This window comes from Seriola lalandi, unplaced genomic scaffold (assembly GCF_002814215.2).
Source record: "Seriola lalandi dorsalis isolate HSWRI2012SDOR001 ecotype SW California unplaced genomic scaffold, Sedor1 jcf7180002054544, whole genome shotgun sequence".
NCBI lineage: Eukaryota > Metazoa > Chordata > Actinopteri > Carangiformes > Carangidae > Seriola > Seriola lalandi.
The window spans coordinates 785419-802655 of record NW_019525097.1 but is presented as its reverse complement, the minus strand read 5'-3'; the positions used below and the strand labels follow the sequence as shown (position 1 = coordinate 802655).

Genomic DNA, 17237 nt, shown 5'->3' with positions numbered 1-17237 from the left:
TACTATACTATGAAGTTTTTTGACGTTTTATGCCATACTATACTATGACGTTTTATGCCATACTATACTATGACATTTTTTGACATTTTATGCCATACTATACTATGACATTTTTTGACATTTTATGCCTTACTATACTATGAAGTTTTTTGACGTTTTATGCCATACTATACTATGACGTTTTTATCATATTTTTATGTCTTACTATACTATGACATTTTTTGACATTTTAATGCCTTACTATACTATGACTTTTTTTTTGACGTTTTCATGCCTTACTATACTATGACGTTTTATGATGTTTTATGCCTTACCATACTATGACGTTTTCTGACGTTTTCATGCCTTACTATACCATGACTTTTTGTGCCTTACTATAATATGACATTTTTTTGCCTTACTATACTATGACATTTTTTGACGTTTTCATGCCTTACTATACCATGACTTTTTATGCCATACTATACTATGACATTTTTTGACATTTTTATGTCTTTATATACTATGACGTTTTATGATGTTTTATGCCTTACTATACTATGACTTTTTTTTGCCATTTTATGCCTTACTATACTATGACGTTTTCTGACATTTCATGCCTTACCATACTATGACTTTTTATGCCATACTATACTATGACGTTTTCTGACGTTTTCATGCCTTACTATACTATGACATTTTTTGACATTTTTGTGCCTTACTATACTATGACTTTTTATGACGTTTTCATGCCTTACTATACTATGACTTTTTATGCCATACTATACTATGACATTTTTTGACATTTTATGCCTTACTATACGATGACGTTTTATGCCATACTATACTATGACATTTTTTGACATTTTATGCCATACTATACTATGACGTTTTCTGACGTTTTCATGCCTTACTATGCTATGACATTTTTTGACATTTTATGCCATACTATGACATTTTTTGACATTTTTGTGCCTTACTATACTATGACTTTTTTTTGACATTTTATGCCTTACTATACTATGAAGTTTTTTGACGTTTTATGCCATACTATACTATGACGTTTTATGCCATACTATACTATGACATTTTTTGACATTTTATGCCTTACTATACTATGACTTTTTTTTGACATTTTATGCCTTACTATACTATGAAGTTTTTTGACGTTTTATGCCATACTATACTATGACGTTTTATGCAATACTATACTATGATATTTTTTGACATTTTATGCCATACTATACTATGACGTTTTCTGACGTTTTCATGCCTTACTATACTATGGCTTTTTATGCCATACTATACTATGACGTTTTCTGACGTTTTCATGCCTTACTATACAATTACTTTTTTTTGACGTTTTCATGCCTTACTATACGATGACATTTTTTGACATTTTATGCCATACTATGACATTTTTTGACATTTTTGTGCCTTACTATACTATGAGTTTTTTTTTTTAACATTTTATGACATACTATGACATTTTTCGACATTTTTGTGCCTTACTATATTATGACGTTTTTATCACATTTTTATGTCTTACTATACTATGACGTTTTATGACGTTTTCATGCCTTAGTATATTATGACATTTTTTGACGTTTTCATGCCTTACTATACTATGACTTTTTATGCCATACTATACTATGACATTTTTTGATATTTTATGCCTTACTATACTATGACGTTTTATGCCATACTATAATATGACATTTTTTTGCCTTACTTTACTATGAAATTTTATGACGTTTTCATGCCTTACTATACTATGACTTTTTATGCCATACTATACTATGAAGTTTTTTGACGTTTTATGCCATAATATACTATGACGTTTTTATCACATTTTTATGTCTTACTATACTATGACGTTTTATGACGTTTTCATGCCTTAATATACTATGACATTTTTTGACATTTTTATGTCTTTATATACTATGACGATTTATGCCTTACTATACTATGACATTTTTTGACATTTTATGCCATACTATACTATGAGGTTTTCATGCCTTACTATACTATGACGTTATATGACGTTTTCATGCCTTACTATACTATGACTTTTTTTGACGTTTTCATGCCTTACTATACTATAACGTTTTATGCCATACTATACTATGACGTTTTCTGACGTTTTCATGCCTTACTATACTATGACTTTTTATGCCATACTATACTATGACATTTTTTGACATTTTATGCCATATGACGTTTTATGCCATACTATACTATGACATTTTTTGACATTTTATGCCATACTATACTATGACGTTTTCATGCCTTACTATACTATGACGTTATATGACGTTTTCATGCCTTACTATACTATGACTTTTTTTTGACGTTTTCATGCCTTACTATACTATAACGTTTTATGCCATACTATACTATGACGTTTTCTGACGTTTTCATGCCTTACTATACTATGACTTTTTATGCCATACTATACTATGACATTTTTTGACATTTTATGCCTTACTATACTATGACATTTTTTGATGTTTTCATGCCTTACTATACTATGACTTTTTATGCCATACTATACTATGACATTTTTTGACATTATTATGCCTTACTATACTATGTAATTTTATGCCATACTATACTATGACATTTTTTGACATTTTATGCCATACTATACTATGACGTTTTCTGACGTTTTCATGCCTTAGTATACTATGACATTTTTTGACGTTTTCATGCCTTACTACACCATGACTTTTTATGCCATACTATACTATGACATTTTTTGACATTTTATTCCTTACTATACTATGACTTTTTATGCCATACTATACTATGATATTTTTTGACATTTTATGCCATACTATACTATGACGTTTTCTGACGTTTTCATGCCTTAGTATACTATGACATTTTTTGACGTTTTCATGCCTTACTATACCATGACTTTTTATGCCATACTATACTATGACATTTTTTGACATTTTATGCCATACTATACTATGACGTTTTCTGACGTTTTCATGCCTTACTATACTATGACATTTTTTGACATTTTTGTGCCTTACTATACTATGACATTTTATGACGTTTTCATGCCTTACTATACTATGACTTTTTTTGACATTTTTATGTCTTTATATACTATGACATTTTATGATGTTTTATGCCTTACTATACTATGACTTTTTATGCCATACTATACTATGATATTTTTTGACATTTTATGCCATACTATACTATGACGTTTTCTGACATTTTCATGCCTTACTATACTTTGACATTTTATGCCATACTATACTATGACGTTTTCTGACGTTTTCATGCCTTACTATACTATGACTTTTTTGACTGCCATACTATACTATGACGTTTTATGATGTTTTATGCCATACTATACTATGACATTTTATGACGTTTTCATGCCTTACTATACTATGACGTTTTATGCCATACTATACTACGACATTTTATTGCCTTACTTTACAATGGCATTTTACGACATTTTCATGCCTCACTATACTATGACTTTTTATGCCATACTATACTATGACGTTTTCTGACGTTTTATGCCATACTATACTATGACATTTTTTGATGTTTTCATGCCTTACTATACTATGACTTTTTATGCCATACTATACTATGACATTTTTTGACATTTTTGTGCCTTACTATACTATGACTTTTTTTTGACATTTTATGCCATACTATACTATGACGTTTTCTGACGTTTTCATGCCTTACTATACTATGACTTTTTATGCCATACTATACTATGACGTTTTCTGACGTTTTCATGCCTTACTATACTATGACATTTTTTGACATTTTATGCCATACTATACTATGACGTTTTCTGACGTTTTCATGCCTTACTATACTATGACTTTTTTGCCCATACTATACTATGACATTTTTTGACATTTTATGCCATACTATACTATGACGTTTTCTGACGTTTTCATGCCTTACTATACTATGACGTTTTATGCCATACCATACTATGACATTTTATTATCTCACTATACTATGACTTTTTATGCCTTACTTTACTATGACGTTTTCTGACGTTTTCATGCCTTACTATACTATGACAATTTTTGACATTTTATGCCATACTATACTATGACGTTTTATGCCATACTATACTATGACATTTTTTTTACATTTTATGCCATACTATACTATGACGTTTTCTGACGTGTTATGCCTAACTATACTATGACTTCTTTTTTACATTTTATGCCTTACTATACTATGAAGTTTTTTGACATTTCATGTCTTACTATACTATGACGTTTTTTGAAGTTTTATGCCTTACTATACTATGACGTTTTTTGAAGTTTTATGACATACTATGACGTTTTTTGACATTTTATGCCTTACTATACTATGACTTTTTATGACATTTTATGCCTTACTATACTATGACATTTTTTGACATTTTTGTGCCTTACTATACTATGACAATTTTTGACGTTTTATGCCTTACTATACTATGACGTTTTATGCCATACTATACTATGACGTTTGATGATGTTTTATGCCATACTATACTATGACTTTTTTTTTTTTACATTTTATGCCTTACTATACTATGTTTTCTGACATTTTATGCCTATGACTTTTTTTTGACATTTTTGTGCCTTACTATACTATGAAGTTTTATGACATTTTTGTCTTACTATAAGATGACGTCTTTTGAAGTTTTTATGCCTTAGTATACTATGTTTTTGACGTTTCTATGTCTTACTATACTATGACAGTACATGCTTTACTATACTACGACATTTTTTGCCTTGTTGAGCCTGACCTACGCACTTGCTACAGTCCCATCAGTACAGACCAGCTCATCTTTACGAGATGGAAACACTTCCACCTCCACAGCTTCATGTATTTACCTGTTTCAGAGAGAGAGCTGCAATCGGTAACCTCGACACTGCCATGTTTGACTCCTCGAGACCAGTGAGCCTCTCGGGCGGATGTTGTGATGACGCTAACAGGTTAATGTAGTTTGTACTGCCCCCTAGTGGAGCGGAGGAGAGCTGCCTGCACAATCTGAAAGTCTTTTGTACAAAGATCTACAATGATCACAAGCACAGACAGAGCAGCCTTGTAAACTGTTTATTGTCAGGATCATTTGTGTCGTGGTTTAACAGATCGATGCAATGAAGAAACCATCTCTTAAATATGGCCGACATCTGCTCACATGTATGTCCACGTTACAAAACACAGAGGTGATAATAAACATTTCATCAACACCTACTCCTAACAGACACAGTGACGAGCTCCGAGCTCTCGTTTAGCAGAAGTCACACAAGTTATGGATGGAAGATCAACACAGCAGATATGTCGTCTTTAAACCACAAAAACTGGTCATACTGGGGCATTTATTCAAAAGTGTTGTCTGCAGTCCCTGTGCTTCAAAGTGCATGAGATCTGAATTTCATTAAAAATCTCGACAGAGCTGTGGCCGCGCCTCTGATCCATCACCCCGACAGCTGATTCAGGTGTGAAGTGAGATGCAAAAACTGTTTTCCTCTCCCAAGGCACATGTTTCTTTGAGTTCTTCTGAATGTCGGGTCACGACCGCGCCGACACGTTACGATTCAGTCGTGACGTTCAAATCCCAGCTCTGTACATCTGCTGTTGCGTTCACATTGAAGATTTGATGATCTTTGCAGCACTGACTATAACATCCACACAAAGGAACAAATGATTTCAGGGGGATGGGGGAGGAGGGTTATTTTACAAGGTGGACAGAGGTATTTACTGACTCTTCACTGAGGTGGTTCACACGCAATGAAAATCACATTTTTTTTTTGTTTCTATCATTTCATCTGAGACGTGCAAGTTAAAGCAATCCTTGTGACGTTTACAAAAGAAACAGAGAATTACCCTGATAACAAAGATCAAAAAACAGCAAAGGTTGCTATTAAACTCTACTAAAATCTACAGTAAAAATAAGAAAATAAAGGCACATGTACAGCGGCAAATCCGTCTTTCTCTTTTCTTTTTCTCAGTTCTGGTTGAGAAGCTGGCAGCAGAGTGGCGTTGTGCAGTTGGTCGCTGCCCGCTTCTCCCTTCCTGTGAAAGATGGCTTCTCGTTGGTCTACTGGTCGGCCGCCGTGACAAGCTCAAACCACTGCCGGAGCGCGTCGCTCAGGGTCTCTGGCAGGGCGTTGACATCTCGCAGGATGACGTAGAAGGGGAAGGGGAACTCCTCCATGTAGGAGCGGATCTCTGGGAGCTCTCCCGGCCCTTTGAATATGGGCACCTTGATGTCGAGGATGGAGTCCTGCAGCAACAGCACCACAGTTTTCGTTACACTTTGTGTATAGAAATTTAGAAAATATAATAACTGTAAAATTCTGCCGTTCTCACCCGTGAGTTGGGGTTGTCAAGTACCACGAAGATGACGAACACGTTTGCGCCGCGTGCCGCTCGTACAGCTGCCATCACCCGTTCCTTCCCCTCCAGGAACAGCCCTCTGCCGTCGGACACGATGACCAGCAGCTGGGCCGTGTCTGTGGAGGGAGGTCAGAGGTCACAGGGGAACAGTAGAGGGTATTTACATGCAGCTCGTCATGGAAACTAAGTAGGTTTGTTTGCATAAGCTACATTTTTCCAAAGCTAACAGCGAACAGAGAAGTTAAATCACGGGAGGTCAGTGAAACTATCATGGTTCCTTGTTCTTACTGACGGCTGGTTCCCTGGTTGGTGAAAGTGAATGAGCAAGTAAACAGCTATTTATTTTAACATCAGACACAAGAACAACACTGGTGCTCATATTCACTCTCTTCTAGCTGTTTTGTCTCCACCATGTGATTGATTACAACAGGATTTATGAGCCAAAAACCCCAAAACAACGGGCTAAAAGTCACTGTAGAAGTGTGTGTGTGTGTGTGTATGTGTGTGTGTGTGTATGTGTGTGTGTGTGTGAGAGCTGTTACCTGAGTTCATAGATCCTGGAATCTGCTGCCGAGCTGCGAGAAACATTTTGGTTGACGTCTCCAAAAACTGCAGAGGAGAGAGATGAAGAGAGTCAGTCTGAGGGGAGGGACATTTAACCACGAGGTGAAGGGGAAATACAGCAAAGAACTCATTTTGATTAAGGAAAAATAACATAATAAACATAATAGACTTTTCTTCTCCTTTTCCTTGTCCTCATCTATAGCATCAAATGTGATTTTCACTCTACTCCACTATTAAAAAACGTCTGTTTCATTTAGTCTGTTGGTTTAGAGTTGTGCTTATCATCTGTCAGTAACACCTGGAGAAACCAGAGATCCTCCAGTGCGCCACCTAGTGGCCGTACTTCCTTCATATCTCTGTTGACTGATTTTGTAAAGTGGAAAAATAAAAGTAAATTGTAAAGTTTTCTTGAATTCCATTAGAAACATTTCTACATTTCTATGAGGCAGTGATGCTCACACAGGGAGACTCTGTTGTTTCATCTCTCCGTGGGAACACATTATTGAAATCAGGAGTAAATCATGATTTATAAATAATTCACCCTGACTCCCAGCATCCACTGCAGCATTCTGATCGCATACACTCTCATCGTAAACTTCATGTTTAAGGATTCCCGGTCGAGAGCCGGGACCTCAGGTTAGAGTGAACGACAGCGGGTGGAGGATTCTCACCTGTGCTATCCTGGTCTTCTTCTGCTGGAACTGACAGAGTCTGAGGATCCGAGCCCCGGACTCGTCACTGAACTGCTGCTGGAAGGGGTGGAGCAGCTGCACCTGCTCGCCAAAACTGTGACACGGGCAGATGTTAAACACGTCACATCAGTTCGTTCGATAACAAACTGCACATCTGCACGTCTCATCTCTTTGCACCCGAGCATCAGCAACGTGCAAATAAACCAAAAACAAGAACAAAAGAAGAAAAACATTCTCACCTGCACACAGACACCTGGCCGACCTCCAGCAGAGTGAGAGCGTTGATGATCACTGACAGGGATTCAAACGCCAGCTGCAGCGCCGCACACACACAGCAGGGGGTCATGTGTTAGATATTGACTTTCTGACTGTGTCTATTCCGTGTGAAGAGCAGCACGGCAGGTATAAGGTAAGACAACAGGGCAGCGTTACCTGTTTGGAGTGGTTGTCCACCATGCTGGAGGAGTCGTCCACAGCCAGACAGATGTGGTACTCCCTCTTGCTGGGCTTGGTCCTCCTCAGCCAGATCTTGTCTTTGCGGAACTGGCTGGCGATGTAGGGGATCACCTTCCTCATGTTCAGACGCTTCCCTGTGCGGTAATCGCCTCTGTGGAGCAACAGCACCAAAACCATCAGCTCCACCTCTGACACGTTCAACCACGCTGTGTCGTCGCGAGCATCACCATGGATACACAACGAGCCGAGTTTCATCACAGAGGAAATCAAGACGACGGGAGGAGCAAGAACTAATAGTTCATTGGAAAATGTATTAAAAATCAAAAACTGAAATCTCCAATTTCAGTCATGTCAATGTGAAACAAAATCAAATTTATATAAATGTACTTTCACTTTGTGACTGAAATTTTACTACATTTTTGTTTTTATTTTCTCGCCTTTATGACTGAAGCACGTATTACTCATGATTACGTATCACAGAAATACACTCGTCAACGTCGGTGCAGGAAGCCCAGGGACTGGATGAAGTGCAGCTGACCTTCAGACCACCTACGACCGGCCAGAGCAGCCGGACCACACGTCACCGAGAGAGTCAGAGCTGAATCAGTGTGGACCCGAGGCTACTCCTCCATCCAGCCGACTTACTGCTAATGTCCGGTGGCAGGAAAATGAACTGGATCAAATGAGTCTCAGGCTCAGAGACCTGGATCCGTCACAACATCCCGGATCCAGCTGCTGCACTCGAGAGACAGAACAGACTCTGTGTGTTTACCTCAGTGATGCCTGGTGCTCACACACAGTCAGAGTGGATGGACAGTGTTTACCAGATGTTGAGTTTTTAATGTGAAGATGTCGACGATATGATCCAGAGAATTCACCAGTGTGTTTGTTGTTTACACTCCTCCAGACGCATGAAGAAGAAAGTCTCTGAATCTTAGATCTCAGCAAAAAGTTGAATCCACTGTAAACTCAAACCTCCATCTCTACCCTGCAGTGTGTGTGTGTGTGTGTGTGTGTGTGTGTGTGTGTGTGTGTGTGTGGGCACTGACTTGAGCTTGGTGGCCTGTGTGGGCTCCAGGACGAGGCGGAGCTGCTCACACAGCTGCTGGGACAGAGCGGAGGTCAGGGTCTGGTACTGATGCCACATGGAGGCCGCTGCAGTCTCCTGGAACACAGACGGGAAAACATCAGTCACACACACACACATCCTGTCCCCAGGTGACTAATACGGCCACATTTATTGATTCTTATTGATTGTGAATTGGCTTTATTGGTTGAAGGTCCCCTGTGGATGGAGTAGTAGTGGCTCTATCGTACGTATCGTCCTTCCGATGGTTAAACGACGGTTCCACTGATCCACAGGTGGAGGTCATGTGTGCCACGAAGTGCAGCAGCAAAGTGCCAACAAATACAGGAGAGAAGAAGAAGACGACGACGACGACGGCCGCTCACAATTAAACATGGATGTAAACAATCTGCTTTACAAAAGAGGTGCACTCAACAAACGAGCTCAAGGACACACGCTGAGTTTCAGATCCCGACTGATTCTGAACAGACAAACTTAACGATGCAAAGACTCCTGTGTCGGTCTCTCTCACCTCCTCCTGAGTTCCTGGAACCAGTTTGTGCCAGGCCTCCAGCTGCAGCTCCATCTCCCTCCTGATCTCCTCTGGGTCTCTTTCAGCTCGCTGCAAAAACACACACACACACACACACAGACACACACACACACACACACACACACACACACACACACACACACACACAGGAGAGGCTTTAAAGTGTCAGCCTGCAGCTAAACAGGAGACTGCAGAATGTTTGTGTGGGACTCAGACGTGGCAGGATCAGCTGATGGTCTTGTACCTGCATGGTGTCCAGCAGCAGCTCAGGGACCGTGTGGATCGTGGACTCTGTGTCTCTCTCTGCTCGCTCTTCTCTGGGATGCTGTCGGTCCTTCCACCTCTCCTCCTCATCTTCCTCCTCCTCTTCCCGCCGCTGCACCTCCATCTCCCCGCTGTCTGCGCCTGCACGAGAGGACGAGGAGGGAGAGACGTCAGAGGATGTTTTACACGTTTCACAAAAAAAAACAAAAACAAAACTAGGCGTCATCGTCAGGAGACGGAGATGTGCCGACACCTTTCTGGGAGGCCTTCGTAGAGTCCAGCTGCTCAGGCTTCAGCTCCTGGACCTCGGCAGCTTGGAGGTCTTCTTCCTGGTCCTCCGTTTCCATGGCGACGTCCTCGTCGTTCTGATCTTCGTCCTGGTCCTGCGGCGCCCCCGCTGCTTTCTGCTGGTCTGCACTGGCCACATCTGGACACAGAGAGAACCAGCAAACAGCACCGTCATTCATCCGCTGAGACGCAGCTACAGAGGAGTAACTGATATTTACGCTCTCCGCGCTGCGTCCGGCGCAGACGAGCGATCACTGACCATACGTCTGGGTGTCGTAGGACGTCTCTCCCTGTTTGATGTGCTCGTACAGGTCCGACTCCTGCTGGGCGTCGCTCTGCCTGCTGTCCGCACTCCTGTCCTTGCTGCTCTCCACCGTTCGCAGACGCTTGTTCACGCGTTCGTTGTAGTCGCCCGTCGACCGCTCGTTGTCGGCCTGACCTGGTTTCCTCTTGAAGCTCTGGAACAGGGGGGGGAGGGGGGGACACAAACACTGCGATGAGATGGACCGAGAAACAGAGGGGAGGTAGAAGATCTGGATCTGTGCTCTGTGAGAGAGTCGGTCGTACCTGAGTCTTGCTCTGAGTCTGTCTCTGTGAAGCCATCCTCGCCGTGAGCTTTGACTGGTGGCCCTCTGCCTCGCTGGCGTCAGCTGCTCCGCTCCCGTGCTCCTAGCAGACGGGAAGATGTGAATTTTATCTTGTCTTTTTCTATTTAAATCCTATTTAAATGTCTTTTTTAATTAGATATATGTCTTAATGAATGAATGAAGCACTGTGTGAGTGAAGGTGAAGGTGAAGGTGAAGGTGAAGGTGAAGCGAACCTCTTTAGCCTGGTCTCTCTCCGACGCCTCCCCTCCCAGCTCCACAGCTGTGTCGCTCTGGACGTTCTCCTCTCCGGTCTGACCGTCTCTGTCGTGTTCCTTCCTCTCCGCCGACTCCGGCTGCTCCTCATCCTCGGCCCCGCCTTCCTCCTCCTCCTCCTCCTGTGAGCACGAGAAGTCATGAGAGAGAAACGCAGAACAAAACCACGTGTGGAGAACATCAGTGTTGACCAGGTAGAGCAGCACACCTTTGGTTTGTGACCTTTGTCATTAGGAACAGTCAGATCTTCATCTCTCCCTGCCTCCTCTCCTCTCCTCTCCTCCTTCTCTTCGTCTTTCTCGGCAGACTCTTCCTCTCCCTCCGCTCTCTCTCCCTCTCCCTTCTCCTCTTCCTCCTCTTCAGTCTTGGACTCCTGATCCTTCTCCTCCTTCTCCGCCTCGTCCTCCTGCATCTCCTCCGCTCCCTGCTCCTCCCCTCCGTCTTCCTCTCCGTCCTCCTTCTCGTCCAGCTCCATGGCTTTCTCATCGATGTCGAAGGGATTCTCCTCTGCGGAGGGAAAAACATGTAAAGTTCCTTGAAAATTTGAAAGCAAACAGGAAGCACCTGACCACAGTTTCTGCAGCAAAGTGTCTGAAAATTTGCCGTTAAAAGACGTTTTTGATCGATCTAAAATTAAATCTACAAAATTAAATCTTGTTTGACATTAAACTTCTTGGCTCCGGTGCTTCAGTAACTTCATGTATTCCAGAGCAATGACGCCGTTTCCTGGACATGTGTTTGTTTAGTTCAGCAACAGGTCTCACCCTCGCCCTCGCCCTCGCCCTCGCCCTCGCCTCCAGCCTCTTCATCCTGGTCCAGATTGAGATCCTCTGGCAGATCCATGGCCTCGGGCTCGGGTCTCTTGTCCTGCTGACCGTGGTAGGGGTCCACTTCATTCTCATCGAACTCCCTCTGAGAAACGAAAGGGGGAACAGGTCAGACACAGCGAAGACATAAAGACGAGAGAGGAGATGAAGTGAAGGTTTGAAATGTCCGATTCTAATCCTGTATAATGAAAATGACCTCATCTCCCTGCTCGTGGATCTTCTCTTTTTCCTCCTCGTCCGTCTGTTGGTCTTTGTCCTGGTTCTTCTTGTCTTTGTCGGCGTCTGCGGCGTCCAGGTTGTCGTCTTTGGCGACCAGCTCCGATTCACCCTAACGCAGAATCCACAGCGTCGACAAAGGAAATCAGGGCACGGCGACAAATGTGACATCGAACTACATCAAATATATAAAACCCCTTGGTCCTGTACCTGGTCCATGCCCTGGCCAGACTCCTCCTCTTTGTCACTTCCTTCCTCGTCCTGATCGTCCTCATCGTCTCCCCACATTCTCTCGTCCAGAGTGTCGGTCTGGCCGTCGCCCAGGTTGCCCATCTTTTTGTCCAGCTCCTCCTCATCCTCTTTATTCGATTCATCGTCTTCACCTGCAAAACGATGAAAGGGGGGGAAGGATCTCATCAGCTGTGATTCAGGGAGAAGTTTGTCGTGAAACCGACGACGTATTTTTACTCGTATTTTTCTGGAGCCAGACGTCCGGAGACAAAACCGGGAATGGAACAAACCTGGTTCGTTCTCGTCCCCGTCGTGCATCTGGCCGTCGAAGTCCTCTGACATTTCGATTGCGTTATCTTCTGCCTCGATGTTCCCTTTGTCCTGTTGCTCTTCCTTTTCCTGTCCCTCCTGAGACGTGTCCTCCACCTGGAGGAGGAAGAAGACAGTTCTTCTTAAGAGATTCAGCTGTTACAGGTAATCACCATCATCAATACTGCTAAGCTAATAAGTAAAATTATTTGTAAAAATTTTTTTTTAAAATCCTCTCATCACCTGATCTTCGTTCTCAATCTTGTCACTGACGTCTTTGTTGCCCTCGCCCTCTCCAATACCACCACCCTCGTAGTCGTGGAACTCTGTGGCGCCTTCTCCGTCTCCTCCGGCCATCAGCTCCTGAGGGAGGCAGAAGCCCTGAGGAGGAGGAGGAGGAGGAGGAGGAGGAGGAGGAGGAGGAGGAGGAGGAGGAGGAGGAGGAAGACACAACAACAACCGTTTATAGTCGCTGCTTTAACTCAATAATACCTGTATCATTATTTTGACAGTGAGAGTGAGAAAACGTCTCGACACGTCCGCACCTTCTGAGCGAGCTCGGTGAAGATGCTGGCCAGGACGGACAGCAGCTTGCCCGTGCTCCTGTGTGCTCCCAGCGACACGGCCAGGTAGTAACGCACCAGGTCGGAGTAAATCCCCAGCAGAGGCTCCAGACGCACCAGCGTCCTGCACGCCCTGTCCACCTCCTGACGAGACACACACACACACACACACACACACACACACACACACACACACACACACACACACACACACACACAGGAGAGACATTAAAGCCGTGCGGACAGATTTTATGCTTCAAATGAGTAAATACTTTAATTCTCGGCCCTTTAAAATGACTCAGTGCGGGACAGATGTTGCATGTGCAGCTGTTCTTCGTACCTGGAGCTGCGCTGGTTGACAGGTGTCTCTGTGTGTCTTCAGGCCGCTCAGCAGCTTCTCCAGCCGGCCGTTAACATCACCCACGCTCAGAGCCTCCACCTCAGCCTCCAGCTCCTCCTCCAGCAGACGAGCCAGGTGACCAGGCTTCAGCAGGTCCTCCACAGGCTCTTCATCCTCCTCCTCCACCTCTTCAGCACCATCTGAAACATCAAATGACACTGTGTAAGCAAAGACATCCAGTGTCAGTGTCCTATAACAAGCCACAAGTTACTATCAAGCATAACCTTATCTGAGTCCCTTTGTTCTTGCACCTGTTTATCAGACCTCTGGTGTGTTGCACCAGTCAGGTAGACCAGGGTCTCTAGTCTTCAGATGAGAGCTTGAAATGGACAAAACAACTGATCTTAGGCGCTTTAGAAGTTGTATAAGTGTACCGGTTCCAGCACGTCTCCATTAAAATAAATTCTACCAAAGATCCTGTGAAATGAAAACAGTTGTGGATGCAGCAGGAATTCTGCAAACTAATCTATGTTAGTGTGATTCTGACTTTGTTTTCCATCCACCAGTCCTGCAGACAGCACAGTCACAACACTTCCTACATGAACCCAGACAAGAACTTTGAATGAACAATGGCAAGAGAGACATAGAGACCAACAGATCATTGTCACCTCTCTTGACGTCTCCTTGCTTCTCTTTCTCCTGCTCTCTCTCCCGTCTCTTCACCAGCGTCTGGACAGCACACAGCACTGTGTTGATGTTTGTCTCCAGCTCAGCAGAGAACTCAGTAGAGAAGGCAGACTGGTGATCTGTTAAACACAGAGAGGAGGAGAGGTGAATGACGACAGCTTGTCTGAGTGTCTGTCCGTAACACCTGAAGGGGTGAGGGTATCAGGGTGACGGGTCAGCGCACCCACCTGTGTGCTGGTGTCCCAGGGAGAGCAGCTGGGTCTTCCAGGTGGTAAACTCAGTGATGGTCGCCTCCACCTGTCCTCTGACGTACTGCAGGCTCTGGGCGATGGTCGGCTGGCTGTCCGCGCTCCCGACACACGTGGCCGGGATGAAGAGCCGCTCCACGCCGGGCATCTGAGCCGCTACAGCCGCCAGCTGGTCGAAGCCCGAGCAGCACGTTACGAAATGGTTCCTGTGGGAAAATCACAGCGTCGTCAGGACCGTTGTGACCGATGCATCGCGTTTCACACAAACTCCTGAGTGACTGTGTTTTACCATGTGTGGAGAACTCTCTCAGTTGTCTGCTGGGCCACCGTGTCCAGCTCCACCTTCAGGGTCTCCGTCTGCTTCAACATTGCAGTCACGCGCTGGTGTAGCTGGCACCAGGTGGCGTCTCCCCTCCTCATCAGACAGCCGGGGGGCTGACGCTGCGCCGCCAGCGGGGACGGGCACCTCAGGGTGTGCTGCCTGCAGCTGCTCGTCTCCTCCTTCTGCTGGAGGTCCTCGGGGCAGCACTGCAGCAGCCAGGCTAGCTGCTGCAGGAGGGTGGTGCACTGGGCAGCCAGCACCTGGCCTCTGCTGACCCAGCCCTGCAGAGAGGCCTGGGGCGGGAGGGCACAGCCTGGGTCCTTACTGTGGCCCTGGAGGTGGGCCCTGAGGCCCTGTATGCTGTGTGTTAGCCTCCTGGAGGTGGTGGGACATAAAGAAGACATTTTACATCTTTATAACTCACTGGATGGGTGGATTTAGTTTAATAATAATACATGTCTTTTGTGTTAAAAGAAAAAAAATGAATGAAGAGAAAATTTCTGCCAATGTATTAAATAGTTTTATTGTGGGGAACTTCCTCCAAACTTTACTTCAATCTCCTATACTATACATTTTGATAATATTTCCAAATATGGGTTTTATAAAAAATAATACAACTTTATATAAAATCCATGAAAAAATATGTAAATCTAAGTCTTGAAAAATCAGGTGCTGACCTGAGATGGACCCACTGCTCGGTGAGTTTGGCCAGCCGTCGCCTCTGTCTGAGCAGCAGCTTGAACATGTGAGAGGAGAAACCTCTACAGCGCTCCACGTTCCCCAGACCCAGCTCCTACAACCAGACGACACAACACACACTTCAGACCGCTGGAGCCAGAACACACAAACAGCACTTACTGAAGTTGAAATCGGTGCTTCGTCTATAATCCCTGGGCTCGTCACAGAAGATGCTACAAGATGCTTTACTGTGGATCGCCGGACGAACGCGTCTCACCTTTGCAGGTTGCTGCAGAGCGGTCTGCATGGACGTTTTCCTGGCCCACGAACGATAGAAGTACTTCTGACACCCGTCCCACGCCGTCAGCAGCTCCGTGAACAACCTGCAACATCCACAATTCAGTGTAACTGGTTCTAACCCAAAACAGCATCAACTGGCAATCTCAAGTCAGCTGTTAGTGCATGGTGTGTGTCGACATGTTTTATTTACATGCTCTCAGCCTGCTCCTGGTTGCTGACGGCAGACAGAGCGGTGCTCATCTCCAGCGGCTGCATACAGAGCGTCTTCTCCGGGTCGGCCGTCCTGTTCCACGTCAGGCCTTTACGGTACGACAAACCTGAGGTTGAAGAGACACAGACAGACAGGTTAGTTAGCGTTGGTCAAAGAGTCAAACTAATATGCGACACCTCCGAACGCGAGAGGGAAACTCACCTATCTCTGTGAGCATCTTGAACAGGTCGGACAGAGCTCTCTGCTTCTGCTGCAGGATATGTTTGACCTCAGACTTTTGTTTCTCTTTCTCCGCAGACATGTCAATGGTGAGGCTCTGCAGGTCCCGCAGGTTACTGATGACCTCCACTGCAGAGAAAAGAAAAAGTTCAAAAAGGGCATCTTAAAAAAACATGTGAAACGGCCATTTCTTTTTTATCGAGCTATTTCTTTCCTGCCGCTTCTTATCTTGGGGAATCGCCCATGTGCACAAAGCATGAAGCAAAGTGAGACCTGCTCAACAATACACAGCTCCACAGCCAGTCCAGTGGTCAAAAGCTGCACAAAGTCCCTTTAAAATCAAACTGAGTCAACCTTCCAGCAGCCTGGTTTTGCTCAGTGAATATCACGTCAATATTTAGATATTTATTGTGTAAAAGTGGTTTTCGTACCAGTGAAGTAGTCCAGGTCTTCAGCCAGCTCGGGCACTGGGTTTTTCTTCAGGAGCTGGACGCACATTTTCTTCATCTTCCTGGCGAGAACGGGCAGACGTCCCTGCAGAGACGACGCCTCAACGCCTTCCTCCGGGCCCTCGTTCTGAAATATACAGTTTAGCTCAAGGTTATCCATTCGTTGTTCACAATCATAATATAAAATTATATAAAACAACAGGGGGAGTGATTATCCATGTGTTATGGTGAGATGATGAACAACAATGGTTTAGAAAAACACTCCTCTATGAGACCTGTGCCTGCAGATCTCTGCCTTTCCCCGGCGGCGTGCTCTTCAGCGCCCGGTGAACCCGGTGGATGGGCGTATCCTCCGGGTTGGCGTCTTTACTGTCTAAGCTTGTGCTGCTCTCCTGTTCCACCAGAGCGGGAATACTGGCGCCGCTCAGAGCCTCCTCAAACTTCTTGACAAACTTGAAGAGAGTCCTGAGAGAGACAAACATGAGACACTGAGTCCTGCAGAGCGAATGTTCAGCGTAAAGCTGCCG

General features: G+C 44.1%; 2 protein-coding genes across 2 annotated transcripts in view; both read right to left on the bottom strand.

The window, feature by feature from the left end:
- lyrm2 (LYR motif containing 2) overlaps positions 1-4926 on the bottom strand; it is a 7123-nt gene extending 2197 nt beyond the window's left edge. The window contains exon 1 of the mRNA XM_023414904.2: positions 4857-4926. Within this exon, the coding sequence (XP_023270672.1) occupies positions 4857-4901 (45 nt within the window). The 5' untranslated portion in view covers positions 4902-4926. The remainder of the gene's footprint in view (positions 1-4856) is intronic.
- Positions 4927-5064: 138 nt separating this feature from the next.
- mdn1 (midasin AAA ATPase 1) overlaps positions 5065-17237 on the bottom strand; it is a 42977-nt gene continuing 30804 nt past the window's right edge. Inside the window, exons 73-102 of the mRNA XM_023414892.1 lie at positions 16986-17175; positions 16693-16837; positions 16244-16390; positions 16022-16148; positions 15809-15914; positions 15531-15646; positions 14821-15228; positions 14511-14737; positions 14265-14402; positions 13597-13796; positions 13239-13400; positions 12937-13074; positions 12675-12810; positions 12364-12536; positions 12134-12265; positions 11875-12022; positions 11319-11617; positions 11071-11232; positions 10817-10918; positions 10509-10707; positions 10215-10388; positions 9942-10102; positions 9677-9766; positions 9128-9243; positions 8055-8229; positions 7862-7935; positions 7602-7716; positions 6909-6975; positions 6340-6482; positions 5065-6253 (exon numbers count right to left, since the gene is read on the bottom strand). Of these exons, the coding sequence (XP_023270660.1) occupies positions 6068-6253; positions 6340-6482; positions 6909-6975; positions 7602-7716; positions 7862-7935; positions 8055-8229; positions 9128-9243; positions 9677-9766; positions 9942-10102; positions 10215-10388; positions 10509-10707; positions 10817-10918; positions 11071-11232; positions 11319-11617; positions 11875-12022; positions 12134-12265; positions 12364-12536; positions 12675-12810; positions 12937-13074; positions 13239-13400; positions 13597-13796; positions 14265-14402; positions 14511-14737; positions 14821-15228; positions 15531-15646; positions 15809-15914; positions 16022-16148; positions 16244-16390; positions 16693-16837; positions 16986-17175 (4756 nt within the window). The 3' untranslated portion in view covers positions 5065-6067. The remainder of the gene's footprint in view (positions 6254-6339; positions 6483-6908; positions 6976-7601; positions 7717-7861; positions 7936-8054; positions 8230-9127; positions 9244-9676; positions 9767-9941; positions 10103-10214; positions 10389-10508; positions 10708-10816; positions 10919-11070; positions 11233-11318; positions 11618-11874; positions 12023-12133; positions 12266-12363; positions 12537-12674; positions 12811-12936; positions 13075-13238; positions 13401-13596; positions 13797-14264; positions 14403-14510; positions 14738-14820; positions 15229-15530; positions 15647-15808; positions 15915-16021; positions 16149-16243; positions 16391-16692; positions 16838-16985; positions 17176-17237) is intronic.